At 47.1% G+C, this 17,985-nt stretch overlaps 1 protein-coding gene across 3 annotated transcripts in view; it reads left to right on the top strand.

Moving 5' to 3' along the window:
- UBR1 (ubiquitin protein ligase E3 component n-recognin 1) overlaps positions 1-17,985 on the top strand; it is a 361,652-nt gene that overhangs the window by 308,300 nt on the left and 35,367 nt on the right. For all 3 annotated transcript variants that reach the window (XM_073577633.1, XM_073577632.1, XM_073577631.1), the window contains 7 exons: positions 6,873-6,963; positions 10,822-10,970; positions 11,077-11,132; positions 13,389-13,485; positions 14,760-14,827; positions 14,918-15,068; positions 17,627-17,714. In XM_073577633.1, coding sequence (XP_073433734.1) covers positions 6,873-6,963; positions 10,822-10,970; positions 11,077-11,132; positions 13,389-13,485; positions 14,760-14,827; positions 14,918-15,068; positions 17,627-17,714 — 700 coding nt within the window. The remainder of the gene's footprint in view (positions 1-6,872; positions 6,964-10,821; positions 10,971-11,076; positions 11,133-13,388; positions 13,486-14,759; positions 14,828-14,917; positions 15,069-17,626; positions 17,715-17,985) is intronic.

Here is a 17,985-nt window from a genome sequence, read left to right as displayed (position 1 = left end):
GCCGACTTCAAAATGGCCACCATTGTCACCACCCATCTTGAAACGTTTCCCCCTCCCATATACTAATGTGCCACAAACAGGAAATTGAGACCAACCTTTCCCATTTCATTTAGGTATATCCATATAAATGGCCCACCCTGTAAAATAAAGCCAGATATATCACTGCGATTCAGGGCTAAATGTCTGGCGTAAACAAGGCTGCTTCTGAAGGCTGTGCAGCAACTTGCTGACTACAAACTTGCCGAGAGAAATTCCCAGGGTTCAGCACCTTAAGGGTATGTGCACACGCTGCGGATTCTGCTGTGTATCCGCTGCGGATTTGGCCGCTGCGGATCCGCAGCAGTTCTGTAGACATTGTACAGTACAGTGTAAGTCTGACTTACAATCCGCTGTGCACATGCTGCGGTTTTTAAACTGCGGAAAAGCTGCGCATTCCGCTGCAGTTTGCCACCTATTCCATTGTCCAGATGTCAAACCGCAGGGGAAAACCGCTGTCCAATCCGCAGGTCATTTTACCTGCGGTTTTATCTGCGGATCCGCAGATACAAATCCGCCGGGTGAATCCGCAGTGTGTGCACATAGCCTAAATAATAATTTTGTTTCTGGAGGTGCTGAACTGTTTAAATTTATTCAGTTTTATGTACCATATATGTGTTAAGATTTTACTTTCATTATTTTCTTTTTCAAGTTTAAAAAAAAAAAAAAAACTTCAGGCTGTCCTTTAAGATTTTCTCCTTCGTCTCATGGGGGACACAGGTACTGTGGGTTTATGCTACTGCCACCTGGAGGATGACACTAAGTGAACAAAAAAAGTTAGCTCCTCTGCCGTCGCATACACCCTCGCCCCGATTGCAGGCGGAAACCAGTTTTTGCTTAGTGTCCTTTGGAGGCACACACGTCTGGATATCTCCAGACTATTTTATATTTTTTTTTAACTATGAAGATGAGACAGGGGCTACGGATCCTATTGAAAGGGTCCGATCTCCCCAAACCATCAACGGGCGAGCACGCGTTGAGTATCCTTTCCCGCACCGTGGGACATATCTGGGACTTTTTCCCCAGACTTCTATTTTTTCTTTTTTATTTTATGAAGATAAGACACGGGCAACGCATCCTATTGAAAGGATCCGATTTCCCCAAACCATCAACGGGCGAGCACGTGTGAGTATCCCTCCACTTATCCTCTCCCGCGACGTGGGACATAATGCTGGACTTAGCCCTGTCCACCCCTAGGTATTGAAACCATGGGCTTGCACAGAGGCACAAGACTAGTCTGTGCGGCCCCCACTGCTCCACCAACGCTAGACGGCGGTGCTGCATGGCGGCGGACGGTCCCTCTCCTCGCCCCTGCAGTGGGGACGGAGCTAGGGTGCCTGCACCGTCCAGAAAATTACCCCATCCCCGCTACCTGGTGCGCTGGATCTGTAGCGGAGGTTATCGCAGGTATGGAGGACTGGGGAGGGCCCTGCGGTAGCGTTCCGGGAGCTCCATTGAGAAGGCTCCAGGCGGCAGCATTTCCCTTCCTCTCTCCTACCCCCTCCCCCCAGGCGGGGGCCGCCAGCGCGGATGTCGGTCCATGGAGCTGCTCAGAGAAGGGCTGGCGGGATTGCCGTGGTTGCGGGGCGGGCAGGGGTAGAAATTTAGTCTGCGGGAGGAAGTCCCGCCCCCGGCATGATGTAATTTCCGGCGCCGCCCCCGTGGTAGGGCGGACGCGAACAAATTGAGCCCCCGGTCTCATTACAGGGTAGGCCACGACTGGGAGAGGATGTCTCGGCCTACTCAGGAGAGCGCGAGGCAGCGGCAGGAGCACGTGGGGACACAGGATCAGGATAAGGGCGACCCCCGACCCTGGAGCCGCGCTACGTGTGATAAAGGGGGGTTTGTTTCCTCCTCCTCCCTTCCCTCAACCCTCTTATAGAAAACAGAGGGGGTTATTGAGCCTGGCAGCAATATGACCGGAAAAGGGGAAATCGCACATGTTCCTTTATGCTGCATGCATTTCCTGTGGGGCTAGTTTTCCACGAGCACAGAGTAAAAAAGTATGTGAAGCCTGTGACTCCGAACGCGCCCAGGAGCCCTCCCCTGCGTCGGAGCCCAAGGGTCCGGATCCCCCGGAATGAGCTCTATTGCTTTCACGGTCTATGGCATCGCTAACGAAGGCGATCGAGACCCTTCAAGCCCCAGATCGGAGCAGAGGTGGTGGCTCGCTGATCTGGGAGGGATCATCCACCTCACTAGAGCCTCTGGCCTGCAGGGGCCGCACTCTCTCTAGGCAGGCGCATAGGAAAAGAATCCACACTGCGTCGCCGGGCCCGTCCGGTGCTTCGGCATCCGTGAGTACGGCGTCTCGTTCACCATTATCCGGGAGCGAGCAGAGTTCAGATAATGACGCATATGAGGCCCTGGACCTGGATACTCCTGGGTGTCGGGAAACTGACAGTCTCATCGAACCTGCCAATCAGACTTTGGGTATCGAGGATGACGTCTCCCTAGCCTCAGGTCATAAGGTGTCCTTTAAGAGGGCCAAGCGACCGCATAGGGTGTTTAACACTCACCCAGAGTTCGAGGACATAGTACAGCGTCACAGGGAACGACCGGACAGGCGTTTTTCGGGCCAGAGGACGCTGGAAGCAAGATATCCGTTTGCATCGGAGCTCTGTAAGAAATGGGCGGAATCTCCAGTCGTGGATCCCCCAGTGTCACGCTTGGCCTCAAACTTTATTATCGATACCTAGTGTCTCTTCCATTAAAGACCCCACGGATCGGCTCATAGAAAGCTTGGCCCACTCAGTATATGAAGCATCAGGATCGGCACTCTATCCCTCATTCGCAGCGACTTGGGTAGCCAAGGCCATGATGTCATGGTCTGAGTCATTAAAAAAGCTCCTGCAGGATAGGGACCTGCCGGCGGAGGTGTCAGAGTTAGCAACTAATGCCTCCTTGGATGCGGCTAATTGCGCGGCACTAGCGGCGGCAAATGCAATCGCCATTAGGAGGGCCCTATGGTTAAGAATGTGGCGGGCCGATTCGATTTCCAAAAAATCCTTGACTTCCCTGCCTTATCAGGGTAGCCGCCTATTCGGGGTAAAATTGGACCAATCTATCTCTAATGCTACGGGGGGAAAAAGCAGTTTTCTCCCGCAGCAGAAAATCAAACCGCCGTTTTGTCAGGCGTGTTTGCGGGCATTTCGCAACCCTGGGTGGATGGCAGCGGCCAGTTCCACCGCTCCAGCTCGCTACAACCAAGACAAGGATCGACAGGTCGCATATAGAGCCAACCCGCTGGGCAGGATGCGGGCTGGCCAGCCCAGGTCAAGGGGAGCCAGATCCCAAAAACCCTCAGCTTTGGGGCACCCGTTACCCGAAAACGACAGGGTAGGCGGCAGTCTGCTCCGGTTCTGCCACGTCTGGGTTGCGGTAGCGCGCGACGCGTGGGTGGCGGAGTTAGTGTCGTCCGGGTACAAAATGGAATTTGTCAAATATCCTCCAAGACAATTTTTTTCTTTCCCGGCTTCCCAAAGTGGAAGCCTGGGCGGGAGGCATTGCTGGGGCCATCGAGGTACTCCAGCTCAATGGGGTCATTGCTCCCGTACCAGAGGACGAGAGGACTCAGGGTTTTTACTCCAATCTGTTTGCGGTCCCCAAAAAGGACGGGACAGTCAGGCCGTTACTGGACCTAAAGCTCCTGAACAGGTTCATCAGAATCAATCATTTTCGGATGGAATCTCTCCGTTCAGTTATTTCGGCCATGGAGCAAGGTGAATTCTTGGCCTCGATCGACATCCAGGACGCCTACCTGCACGTCCCTATTTTTCCTCCGCATCCGAGGTTCCTACGGTTTGCCATCGAGGGTCAGCATTTCCAATTTTTAGCACTACCCTTCGGGCTGGCCACTGCCCCCAGAGTGTTCACAAAGGTAATGGCAGTCGCCATGGCCATTCTACACTCTCAGGGCATATTCGTCTTGCCATACTTAGACGACCTCTTTGTAAAAAGCCCTTCATTTCGGGCACGCGAAGGAAATGTCAGCATTACGCTGGATTCCCTATCCCGCCTGGGATGGTTGGTCAACAGGAAGAAGTCATCCCTTGTCCCAGCTCAGAGGATTTCTTAGGGTTCATTTTCGACACCTTCTGAGGGTTGGTAATTCTCCCTCAAGACAAGGCTCTAGCGCTCCGGCAAGGTGTCCAGAAGCTTCTGCAACCAGTCCCTCGTACCATTCGGTTTGGGATGAGGGTGCTAGGGAAGATGGTGGCGGCAATGGAAGTGATTCCGTTTGCCCAATTTCATCTTCATCCCCCTACAGCACGCTCTCTTGACATCCGGGGACAAGAGCCCATTTACGCTCGATCATCGGTGCCGGTTGTCCTCTCAAGTCAGACAGTCACTACGGTGGTGGATGCTGGATTCCTCCCTTCTTCAGGGGAAACCCTTTCCCCAGATCAATGGCGGGTGGTCACAACCGATGCTAGCCTCCTCTGTTGGGGAGCGGTTTTCCGCCATCACAAGACTCGGGGACGATGGTTGCAACAGGAGGCACGCCTCCCAATCAACTTGTTGGAGATATGAGCGGTGCGGTTGGCGCTGCAACCTTTCCAGCACCTTCTAGCAGGACGTCCTGTCCGGATTCCATCGGACAACGCCATGGCGGTGGCTTATGTAAATCATCAAGGGGGCACGTGCCGCAAGGCACCCATTTGCGAGATGAAACACTTCGCTGGGCCAAGGAGAACCGCTTGGTAATTTCAGCAGTCCACATACCAGGCGTGGAAAACTGGGCGGCGGACTTCCTCAGCCAGCAGGATGTTGTGCCCGGGAAATGGGCCCTGCACCCTGAGGTCTTCCAGCAGATTTGCCAGCGGTGGGGAACACCGGATGTGGATCTGATGGCCCCCCAGGGTGAACACCAAGGTGCCCGTGTTTGTCGCTCGGTCTCGGGACCCGCGAGCAATCGCAGTGGATGCGTTGGATCTACCATGGAACCAGTTTCGCCTTCTATACTTGTTTCCCCCGCTGCCACTACTTCCGAGGGTCATCAGGATAATCAAAACAGAGGGGGTTCCAGCAAATCTGCTGGCCCCAGACTGGCCCCGTCGGGCATGGTACGCAGATCTAGTGCAGCTCCTCGCAGACGTTCCATGGCGTCTGCCAGAGCGACCAGACTTACTGTCTCAGGGGCCGATCTGCCACCCGAACTTAGGGGCCCTGTGTTTGACGGCATGGCCGTTGAATCTTGGATTCTGACCCAGGCGGGGTTTGGGCGTAAAGCACCCGGAAGCCTACCTCGGCAAGAATTTACCATCACACTTGGAAGGTCTTCTTTGGTTGGTGTCGATCGCGGGGTTGCTCCACTGTTTTTTTTTTTTGTTTTTTTTTCTATTCCCAACATCTTGGCTTTTCTTCAGTCAGGCCTAGACTCAGGGTTGGCCCCGAGTTCCCTTAGGAGACAGATATCGTCCTTGTCTGTCCTCTTCCAGCGAAAAATCGCTACTAATATGCAGGTGAGGATGTTAATCCAGGAGGTCTTACATTTGGTACCTCCCTATAGAGCGCCCCTAGATTCCTGGGACCTTAACCTGGTCTTGAGTGTCCTGCAGGAAGCTCCTTTTGAGCCATTACGGGAAGTTTTGTTGTCGTACCTTTCCAGGAAGGTGGTTTTCTTGGTAGCCATAACTTCCATTAGGCGAGTCTCGGAGTTGGCAATCCTATCCTGTAGAGCACTGTTTCTCACCTTCTACAAGGATAAGACAGTTCTCAGACCAGCTCCCCCCTTTCTGCCGAAGGTCATGTCCTCATTTCACATTAATGAGGACATTGTCCTGCCTTCATTTTGTCCAGCGCCAGTACATCAGGTGGAAAAAGCGCTTCACACATTAGACCTAGTGAGAGCACTCAGAAGGTACGTGTCGCGGATGGCACCCTTTCGCCAGACGGACACAGTTTGTGCTCCCCGAAGGGTGCAGGAAGGAACTCACAGCCTCAAAATCGACCATAGCCAGATGGATCCGTCTAACTATTCAAGAGGCTTTACCGCATTAGAGGCACGCCGGTTCCAGCAGGGATCAGAGCAAATTCTACTAGGGCAGTGGGCGCTTCGGCGGAGCAGGTATGCAAGGCAGCAACCTGGTCCAGCCTGCACACATTTTCTAAATATTACAATGTGCATACTCAGGCTTCGTCAGATGCGAGCCTGGGTAGAAGAATTCTCCAAACAGCAGTGGCGCACCTTTAGACAGAGGTGCATGTGGCTTTGATCGGTGAGTCAATCTCCCACCCAGGGACTTCTTTAGGACGTCCCACAGTACCGGTGTCCCCCAATGAGATGGAGAAACATGGATTTTTGTGAGTACTCACCGTAGAAGCCTTTTCTCCGAGACTCTCATTGGGGGACACAGCACCCATCCTATGAGCCATTTGGCGCATGTTTATTTAATATATTTCCTTTTTTGAGATTAGGGTGGCCCTTTCCAGACATATTGTATTCTGCATTAAGGCTGATTTATTTTGTATTCTCCTACTGCTGTTGCACTAAACTGGTTTCCGCCCGCAATCGGGGCGAGGGTGTGTGCGGCGGAGGAGGAGCTAACCTTTTTGTTCACTTAGTGTCAGCCTCCAGGTGGCAGTAGCATACACCCACAGTACCTGTGTCCCCCAATGAGCGTCTCTGAGAAAAGGATTTTACGGGGAGTACTCACAATTATCCATGTATTGAATGGATAAAAAATATTGTCGAGTCTCGCCCTAATAAATCTCATGTTTTCATAGAGAAACTTATAGGTATCTTGACTGAAATAACCGAATGTAAGTTGTGACTATGAAAGCTATCGGTCTTGTCAATTTTTTTAAATTTTTTTCTATTTTATATATTATAGGAAAAAAGATAGTTTCGCCGGAATTTATTAAAAGTGAAGACAGTCTATACCATGAATTCAGATCCATTTTGAGCTTTGGGGTGCAGGCACCGTAAGTGTCTCATAATATTTTTATTTTTATTTTTTTTCAGTAATTCATTAACAAATTCATGAAATTACAATTTCCAAAAACGAATATGAACCCACACGTAGAGAAACCAGACAATGGCGGACAAAGGGTAACCCTATTAGGGCTGAAAGTAGACAGGAAGAAAGGGAAAACCAGAAATGAAAAAAGCGCAGCAGGAATGTTTACTTGTTGTTCTCACGTGACGTAAAGCTCCTGGCCTGATATTTAGTCTCTGCACAGACTGTGATGGACACATCCAATGTATAGTCAGCAGGACACATGCAAGGTGTGTCGATGTAGCAGAGCTGTGTACACTGTGGGGACATCATCCTGTATGTGGGGGGTGTTGGGGAGAATAACGCCTTATTCAGACATTCATATATCATGGTTTAAAACTGATTTTTAATGACTGACTGGGGATCTCTTCTCCCAAACTTAAAGGGAAGCTATAACGCCATTTTTAGCAACTAAAGTGTCCCCCAGTGTTAGTGACGCAATGTGCATCACTAACACGTTGTTTTCAATCAAATGGTGCTGTAATCATCTCCAAAAATCACGTAATATAGTCCCTTCTCTTTCAGTCATAGGGATGGCACTTCATATTCTTTCTGTCCCAGGCTCATATTGTCAGCACCCAAGCATTCTGATCTTCCAGGGTGTGCTAACGTCATGGGAATCTGCTCTAAAATAGACTGTGTCCAGCTGCTCTCTGCGCATGCGCACTGAATCTGGGCATAAATGGCTCGCTGACCGCGCTTGATGCTGCTCATGTGCCGGGAGCTGTTCAACACTGCTTCTTCACATAGATTGTGACCCGTAACTGACTGCAACGTGCCTCTCAAGGTAAAAATGGATGGGGACCACTGCCTTAAAGAGTAACTAAATTTTTTTTTTTTTGTATTTTATTCCAGCATGCAAGGTGATGGAACTTTGCAAATGACAAAATTACACCTGTGTGACTGCCATGCCTCTGCTTTTTCCCTGTCTATTTGGCTGTCCTCAGTTGCATTGATATCAGAGCGTACTCCTTTGGAGTACAGCAAAATCTAAGAAATGAGCCTGAGCATAAGTTGGTATCCCAGCAATGTGTAAAGGGCATGTCACACTAAGAGATATCGCTAGCAATATCGCTATAACTAGTGACGTTATAGCGATATTGCTAGCGATATCTGTGTCTGATACTTACCTACGACCCGCTCCCCCGCTGGTTATCGCTGATCGCGCGAGAACGTCCAGGACTGTTTCTTGTCGTCAGCTTCCTGCGGCGCTTCCTGCTGTGAGGACGAGCGACGCATGGAGCCGGGCGGGAGGACGCAGGATCGCCTGGTGTGACAGGTAAGTAGCGATCCCCGTCCCCAGCGATGTCGCTAGTGAGATCTGCCTGTGTGGCAGTTAACTAGCGACCACTTAGGCCTCTTTCACACTTCCGTTTTTTACAATCAGTCACAATCCGCCAGGTTTTGAAAAAAAATGGATCCTCAATTTTTTTTTGAGGATCCGTTTTTTTCCCATTGACTTGCATTAATGGCGAATTGTGACGGATTGCTGTCTGTTGCATCCGTTTTTTGTGAGGATCCGCCAAAAGTTGCTGTCCGTCACCATCCTCCAAAATTTCAAAACGGAGCTTGTAACGTTTTTTTCTCTGGCGGATCCTGAAAACACTGATTTAACCCGAATTTCTTTCTGGGTGCCGGACAAAAAAAAAAATCTCTCTCTCTCTCTCTCTCTCTCTCTCTCTCTCTCTCTCTCTCTCTCTCTCTCTCTCTCTCTCTCTCTCTCTCTCTCTCTCTCTCTCTCTCTCTCTCTCTCTCTCTCTCTCTCTCTCTCTCTCTCTCTTCCTTTAAATTTCTTCATTTTCAGGATCCGTCTGAAAACGGATCCTGTGCCATCCGTTCACATCAGTTTACAACGGATCCGCTTGTCCGCCTTTTTGGCGGATTATAACTGATGCAAAAAACTGAAGTGTGAAAGAGGCCTTAGCGATGCACCAGCGATCCTGACCGCGTCATATTGCTGGTCGGGATCGCTGGTACATCGATAAGTGTGACAGTACCTTAAGAGCACCTTCACACTGTGGCCATTTCACAGACAAAACCCAAGGAAAAAAACAAAAACTAGCTAATCCCTTTCAGTAAGTAAATATAGTAGTTTGTGTAGATTACATAGGGTACTTGGTTAAGTATTTTGAGCAAATAATAAATGTAAAAGCCATCCCACCATGACAAGTTGTACCCAATGAGGAAGGGACTATCTTATCTCTAGTATTAAAACTTCACTTTGTGTCAGCTGACCTCAGTGTAGATAAGAGCAGGACAGGAGCCCGAATGTTTGACCACCTGCCCATGGGAAGCTATATAGATGAAATGCTTAGCTCAGAAAGGGGGCTCTGTTTGTAGAGAGTACAAGAAACCACAGCAAAACTTAAGAAATGAGCCAGATCGAAAAAATCCCCTTTTTTTTTTCTACATATAAATAGATAAGAGTACTACAGGGTATTTGCTCATTTTTTTTTTTCTTTGGGTTTTCTAATTTGGAGTACAGATGATGATGGCAGTGAAATGGCCCTTTCAGCACCTGAATCTTCCTCTGAGTGTTCTGCTCATCATTCTCCTATAGCAACAGAACACTCAGTGGAAGACATGAGTGCTGAGCTTGACCATAATACTGCCATCTGTCCTCCAGCTGAGTTTCTTCTGATATCAGTGCAGCAAAACTCAGGCAAATGAATGGAGAGAAGCAGGGGATTGGATGCCACTTGCATGCCTCTAAAAAAAAAAAAAAAAAAAATAATCAGTAGGGATTTGCAAAGCTTCATAACTTTCTATGCTGGACAAATTATTAAATAAAAATAGGGAACTTTAAATTGCTCAAAGCTTTCATTAAAATATCATTTTAAGGCTGTGTGCACACGTCTAGAATTCCCATGTATTTTATGCGTTTTTGCCACGAAAACCCTGCGATAATGCATAAAATAAGCAAGCCATTGTATTCAATGGCATTCCGCATATGCTGTGCTAATGCTGCGTATTTTTCCGCAGAAAAATGCGCAGCATGCCCATTCTTTGTGCGGAATCGTGGGAATTCCGCACACATAGGAATGCATTGTTCCGCTTACTTTCCGCATGTGGCTATGGCCACCATGCGCAAAGTAAGCGGAAAATGTGCGGATGGTACCCACGGTGTGGAGGAGAGGAGATTCTCCTTCAGGCTCTGGGTACCCATATCCTTGTAAAAAAAAAAAAAAAGAATTACAATAAAAAATGGTGTTCTTCTCACCTTCCGGCGTCCCACGCAGCATCACAAGGCCTCAGCGATGCCTTGCGACAATGACCTTTGACGTAGCCGTCTCACGAGACCGCTATGTCAAAGGTCATTGTCGCAAGGCATTGCTGGGATCGAGACTTGCCGGGAGCATCGTGGGGATCAGGAACGCTTCGTGGGATGCCGGAAGGTGAGAATATCACAATTTATTTTTTTTTTTAACTGTTTTTTTTTTTACTACTGATGCCGCATAGGCAGCCTCAATAGTAAAAAGTTGGTCACACTTGTCAAACACTATGTTTGACAAGCATGACCAACCTGTCAATCAGTTTCCTAAGCGATGCTACAGATCATTTGGAAAACACTAGTATTCTGCAAGCTAATTACGCTTGCAAATCGCTAGTTTATCTCGGGAATTACGCATGCAGAATTCTAGCGTATTTCCCGCGGCAGGGAGTTCTGGAATTCCCGCAGAAATTTCTGCGGCAATTCCTCAACGTAGCCTAAAGGTGTTATTAATTTTAGGGTAATTTTGAAGTTTCTTTATAAAATAAGGGGACTGTTTTGATATGTTTTCAGGCCTAAATATTCCTCTAGTACGAAAGATATGCTAGTCCATTTTGCTAACATTGTGTGCGGCTCAAGTCTGAAGGCTCCTAATAATGCAAGTGACCCACGTCTCCCTGTGATGACCTGGAATACATGTGCATTTACCATTCAGTCCATCGGTAAGGATGTAATAACTGTTGCTATCCCACTTAACAACAAACCCAGACACTTATTTAGAGCATATGTTACAATGTTGAATGTTTTTGTTTTTTTTATTTATTTCAGAGAGTTTACTAAGGGATGAAGACAAACCTTTGTTTGGTTCTCTGCAGAATCGGCAGGTAAGGGTCAATGAAAAGACCGGGTTAATTGAGTAGACATTAGACAGCGGCTTCTCCATGCTTCCTGTCCCTTAAGAGCATTTTCTCAGAGCATCAATGTTTAAGAAGCTTTTCTACCTTGGCTTATGCTGGCATGACTTACATGATGACCTTTTTATTATGACTGCATCTCGCGGACTAGAGCTGGAGTTACCTGGCTCTACAAGGAGTTTACTGGGTATAGCTATTGCTTATTGGATCACCTTTACCAGTATTTAAAGTGTCCTAAATGTCTTCTGAATTTAGCAAGCCTTTCATTTCACTAAAGGTGCTTACATAACTATCACCTCGGCTGATCGTCCATGTGTTCTCTATGGGGGACATCAGAGTTAGCCACAGCCAGAACAAAATGATTGGAACATAAATGGGAACATTACATACAATATATATATATATATATATATATATATATATATATATATATATATATATATATATATCTATATCTATATATATATATATATATCAATATCTCACTGTAAAAATCTCACTTCCCCCTGTGCCACCACTGATGCATTAAGAACTGTCTATCTTTCTGGACCGTAGCTATACAGTACACAGAGAGCAGTTGTACCCATGCACAGTCTGTTCCTTCACATATAAACACCTGCATGATATGACACGCATCAGGATTCCACAACCCGCCACGGCGCAACTCGCTGTGAAAGAGCGATCTCTCTCCCTTCGCACTGACCCAGCGGTGCCACGCACTCAACTCCACTGTTCCCGGACCGTAACATCAATGCAGGTGTTTCCCGTTCATTATCGGCTTAGTCCTGTTTCACACCTCCGTTGTTGGTGGACAGCTGACATCCGCCAAAAACGAAAATTACGGATCCGCCTCCGGGATGTGACATACGGAAGTCAGCTGTCTCTAATTAGGTTGGATCCGCCAAAGACTAAAAGTACAGCAAATTTAAAGTGAACGCGGCTTGGAGGAGGGGGGAGAGAGATTTTTCGCCGCTCCCGGAACGACATTTCATAGTTAAAATGCTTCCCGGAGTAAAGCTTCCGGGCATGCACACTTAAGGTACTGTCACACTAAGCGATATCGCTAGCAATATCGCTATAACTTGTGACGTTATAGCGATATCGCTGTGTGTGATACTTACCTACAACCCGCTCCCCCGCTGCTTAACGCTGATCACGCGAGAACGTCCTGGACTGTTTCTCGTCGTCAGCTTCCTGCGGCGCTTCCTGCTGTGACGACGAGCGACGCGTGGAGCCGGGCGGGAGGACGCAGGATCGCCTGGTATGATATGTAAGTAGCGATCCCCGTCCCCAGCGATGTCGCTAGTGAGATCTGCCTGTGTGGCAGCTCACTAGCGACCACTTAGCGATGTACCAGCGATCCTGTCCGCGTCATATCGCTGGTCGGGATCGCTGGTACATCGCTAAGTGTGACAGTACCTTTAAACACTTAAAATTAGCTGACCGTCAAGGAAAAATAACGTTGCATCCGCCCGGCAGCCGCTAAAATCTTGGCGGATCAGTCAAAAAAACGGGTGGGACGGGCGACCGTCAGTCAAGATCCGCCACTAATGTAAGTCTATGGGGGAAAAACACGGATCCGCCCCTTTTTTGGCGGCTCAGTTTTTTTTAAAAAAATTGGTGAATTTTGACTGACAAAAAACGGAAGTGTGAAACAGGCCTAAAGAGTATCAGTTGGCATTTAGATTAGTGGAAAAAAGCAAGCTGTCGCTCACTGTGAGAGCTTCCACAGTTGGTTGTAGGATCCCACTCTGCATCCTGGGATCCCATGACCTGGAAGTTTGGGTCCAACTTTTATAAAAATTGTCCAATTTCAGGGAGTGCTTAGGGTTCAAAACTACCAGTGTGGGACTGTCCCCTCATAGGAGTACCCATCACTAAAGGGATAAAAAAAAAACCCACCACTGTCTGCACTGCACCCACTTGTGTGCACAATGCACTGTGTATTCAGAGGGGTTGTGATGGAAGATTGGTAAACACAGAAAAAGTGCAACAATATGATCAGATTGATTTTTAAGTGTCTCAAGTTTAACAGCTTGGTTAATATTTCCCTTTTAATTAAGTATTGTGTTTTATGTCTTGAATTAGGACTATATCAATCTTCATTTTTCAGGATGCTAGTTGTGTTTTTGTGTGTTTTTTTTATTTTTTTGTTTCCCCCCCCCCCCCCCCATGTTTTATCAATTTTTCAGAGAATGTCTTCTATAACCTTTATGCTTCTTGCAGCATGCTGGTCTTAAATCTTTGGTAAAATTTGCAGAAGCAGAGAGGGTCACATGTTGTCAAGCTACAGTACAGAACAATCTTGTACAGTTACTGGCAGGTGGGTGGCTGCTATCCAGCAAGCTGCAGTGTGTATATATAGTTACTAGATGGTGGCCTGATTCTAATGCATCCGGTATTCTAGAATATGTATGTAGTTCATTTATGAAGATTTAAGAATAATGCAATGAATACACAGGATTTTCCATAAAAAATATATACATTATCATTAAATGTTATTGCTCATAGAACTTAATACAACTGCAGGAGATGACCCTCGGCAAACGTCGGGAGATCAGCAGCTAGCGCTGCAGATCTCCCGAAGGTAGGGGTGGCGTGCGACGTTCATTTTCCGCGCCAATTTGCGACCAGACTGCGCCTGTCACTGATTGGTCGCACCTGGCCAGGTGCGACCAATCTGATGCGGGATTTCCGTTAGAAACAGACTGAATTAGACGATTATATAGTAGATGGTTTTCATGTTACTAATGTCATTTTATATAAAAACAGTTTTGTTTTTTTAAGAAATGTAAATGGGGTTTTTTCGGTGCATCTTTGACATAGACATGGGCTCATTTCACTGTTGCACTCTGTCAATGACCATTCTGTGAATTTCTGCATATGTTTATTGACATTGCTCACTGTGGAGCCCTGCCTGATCTGAAACCCCAGCCCTGCTGGCACTGTGGGAGCTGAGCGCTGGCACTGTGGGAGCTGAGCGCTGGCACTGTGGGAGCTGAGCGCTGGCACTGTGGGAGCTGAGCGCTGGCACTGTGGGAGCTGAGCGCTGGCACTGTGGGAGCTGAGCGCTGGCACTGTGGGAGCTGAGCGCTGGCACTGTGGGAGCTGAGCGCTGGCACTGTGGGAGCTGAGCGCTGGCACTGTGGGAGCTGAGCGCTGGCACTGTGGGAGCTGAGCGCTGGCACTGTGGGAGCTGAGCGCTGGCACTGTGGGAGCTGAGCGCTGGCACTGTGGGAGCTGAGCGCTGGCACTGTGGGAGCTGAGCGCTGGCACTGTGGGAGCTCAGCAGTGGGTGTCTGACGGAGATGAGAATGCATGTACACACTGACACTGCAGTATGCATGCATAGGACTGGAGAGATCTACGTCTGCAAGTAGGATTTTGAGAAGCACCCAAGATCGCTATGTGAAAGTCTAAATGTTTTGGCTTCAGGTGACTGGCTCCCTTTTAAAACTTGTAAAAAATGATTTGATTAAAATGAAACCTGTTAACCAGGCAACAATATTTAAAAAAAAAAAAATTTAATCTATCCCTTTCCATCACTTATAACTGATCAGATTGTAGTAATCGGCCTTTTTATTCTTGTATCTATAGTTTTCTTGCCTAGTATAAAGCTGAAGGGAACACCTTCCTTCCTGTCTGTGGACGTGTTCCATCTTTTGGTAAGTTTTGTATATGCACAGAATAAAGTGGCCTTAGTAATATCAGTAGTATCTGCAATGATTGTCATTATTCCTGTTTGTTTCTCTTAGGTGGGATCAGTTTTGGCTTTTCCATCTTTATACTGTGAAGAAGGTGTGGAGCTGCAGCCATCATGTGCAATCTCTTCATACAACCATCTCTACCTCTTCCGCTTGCTCACTATCACTCATATTCTGCAAATCATCTTCTCATCAGCCACAGGTGAACTACAACAATCTGAGATTCCCACCTGTAGAGGGTTTGCCTTAATTTGCTAATTAATGCGGACTTCGTTAGATTCAGCTTTTGTTTCTGCCATTTCTTATTCCAGTGCTGTTCGTGACCTATACAGTGCAGAGAACTGACGTGTAGTCATGTTCATGTGGATATGACTTGATTGCCATTCCTGTACTGTTCAGAGACAAGAGGGAACATTAAAAGGGGCTAATTTGTGTATTGGTTGTATTGTATAGTGTGTAAAAACAAAAAATTGCAAACTAAAGGGAGCTTTTTCTTACTGCAAACTGACACCAGCTCTTAGCCCTATTGAGCAGGATCGGCTGGAGGAGGTAAAAATTGGTGAGTACCAGAAGTGATGGGGTCCTGATCTTCAATCATCTGACCGCTGTGGCCTTTGACTGCAGTGGTCCGGAATGGCGTGTTATCTGATGTCTCTGATGTGCCATTCCAATAACCTTACCACTGTAGGTCTCCGCAGTTAGGTGACTAATGATCGGGATGCCATTGCTTAATGTCCCTTCACAGACAAATTGAGTAGCCTGTGCTGGATATACCAGCGATTATAGTGAGTAAGAGCCAGTGAGTACTCCCCAGTTTCCTTTTCAATAACATCCCTGGGATTTGCATGTCACGCAGTCTCTTTAAGTTTCATTGCAACCCCAGCAGTTTGTCTGTACAACAAGTGATTGCTTTGTGGTTGGAAAATCTATCTTAAATGGGATTCAATTGTTTCTGCATTGGCAGTAAATCAGAACAAACGATCCCTTAAGCACAGTATTAAGGCCACTATACAATTTAAATGACTGTCGGACGAACTATGATTTGGGCGGCAACCATCTCTGCCCGTTCGCCCTACAACCATCTCGTTCAGTTGAGTGGTTCTGTGTTCTCTAAAGGGCCTGTCACACTAAGCGATATCGCTAGCAATATCTCTATAACGTCACTGGTTTTTGTCGTTATAGCGATATTGCGATGTCTGATGCTTACCGCCGACCGCTCCCCCGCTGGTTATCGCTGATCGCGCGAGAACGTCCAGGACTGTTTCTCGTCATCAGCTTCCTGCTGGGCTTCCTGTGGAGAGACGAGTGTGGACGCGGGCGGGAGGACGGCAGGATCGCCTAGTGTGACAGGTAAGTAGCGACCCCCGACCCCTGCGATGTCGCTAGTGAGATCTGCCTGTGTGGCAGCTCACTAGCGACCACTTAGCGATGTACCACCGATCCTGACCGCGTCACATCACTGGTCGGGATCGCTTGTACATCGCTAAGTGTGACAGTACCTTAATAATAATAATAATAATAATAATAATTTTTATTTATATAGCGCCAACATATTCCGCAGCACTTTACAATTAAGCGGGGACATGTACAGACAATAAATTCAATACAAGTTAAGACAATTCAAACAATGACATTAGGAGTGAGGTCCCTGCTCGCAAGCTTACAATCTACAAATTAAGTATAATTTGTATAATTGCATCACCTGTGCAATACAAAGGAAATCATGAAAACATGATCTGTTGGTGAGCCTTGAGGACTGGAGTTGGAGAACACTGCTCTAAGGGCATGGTCAGCCATATAAATCAGACTGCAGTGCACAGATTGGCCATTGACTCTCCCAACTCATAGATTTGGTGACCGCTTCATAAATTTATATTCTAATGTGACACTTGGGTCAGGAAAGCCGCCGACCAGTCCATGCATTACGTTGCATTTTATACGGCTGTCTGACTACGCCTCGAGAGCCGTCAACAGACATGTCTAGTGATGGGTTTGAGAAAGTGTATGCCAGCACACTTTGCTGTCCAACCTCCTTCTTCATCCTCGTATATAGCGGCAACAGAACAGGACACTCCGGGTGCGCACCCAACAAGATAAAGTAATAATAATGAGTAAGTAGAATGCACTGGCTTACAGTCGCTGTCCCTTACTATTCTTTTTTTAGCACAAGGTTAAAACATTGGATTGCATGGGTTGGCTGAATGTCGTGGACAATGACAGCCATTTCTCGACAAATGGCTATTCAGTGGGGTCCTTGCATGGTCCCGTTGAAGCGCATTTGGCAAGAAACGCCCATTGTCCACGATGTAATCAGTCTACCCTTGCAACCTGCTATTTTAACTTTGTGCAATAAACAGAAGAATTTTAAGGCATGTTGAGTGCCAGCCTTTTCATTCTACTTTCTACCATGTCTAGTGGTGTTTTATCTCTGGGAGACGATATGATAGGCTCGGCAGTCCAAAATCTGATATGCCATATAGATATTTCTCCGTACAAAATATTACCCTCGTCTCCAATACACATTAGACCTCTACCAAACCTGTTAATATTGGTGCGTTCGTTCGACGTTGATCTAATGTTTATAGGGAGCTTTCGTTTTTGCTCCTAGCAGTCACATCCCAAATGTATAGTTGTGAAAGTAACAATGGTCACGGTAAAGTGGCAGACTATGGACTGCTCGTTGTGTGAAGAAAAAAAAAAGAAAGTTATCAGTCATTATAAACTCATACACTATTTTCATTTTATCTTATTCTTTGACAGACAATCTGCCATGTGATGTGCCACGTGACTGCGAAGAAGCTCATAATGCAGCTGCTTTGTGCCAGGACCTTTCACTGATTATTGAAAGGTAAGTGCAGCCATATTGTTATCTCTGCAAAAATAATAAACCAGAGTTGTACTGAAATCAAAGATTAGTACCAAAAGTGTGAATTCAGCCAATCACTCCTGTTATAATAAGTATCCCAGGAAACTTCCAGGGTAGACACTCTGTGGTCTGGGTGTGGTGCATTATGGAGACTGGTGTACGTACTTTAAAAATCCATATCAGAATGGCTGTATAATCCTGATACTAAATGGACATTTCATGGTTAGTTAGACTGATGAGATGTTAATTTGAA

The sequence above is a fragment of the Dendrobates tinctorius genome, unplaced genomic scaffold (assembly GCF_039654945.1).
Source record: "Dendrobates tinctorius isolate UK_male_01 unplaced genomic scaffold, ASM3965494v1 ptg000057l, whole genome shotgun sequence".
Lineage (NCBI taxonomy): Eukaryota > Metazoa > Chordata > Amphibia > Anura > Dendrobatidae > Dendrobates > Dendrobates tinctorius.
The sequence above is the reverse complement of the archived record's forward strand: the minus strand, read 5'-3'. Positions and strand labels throughout refer to the sequence as shown.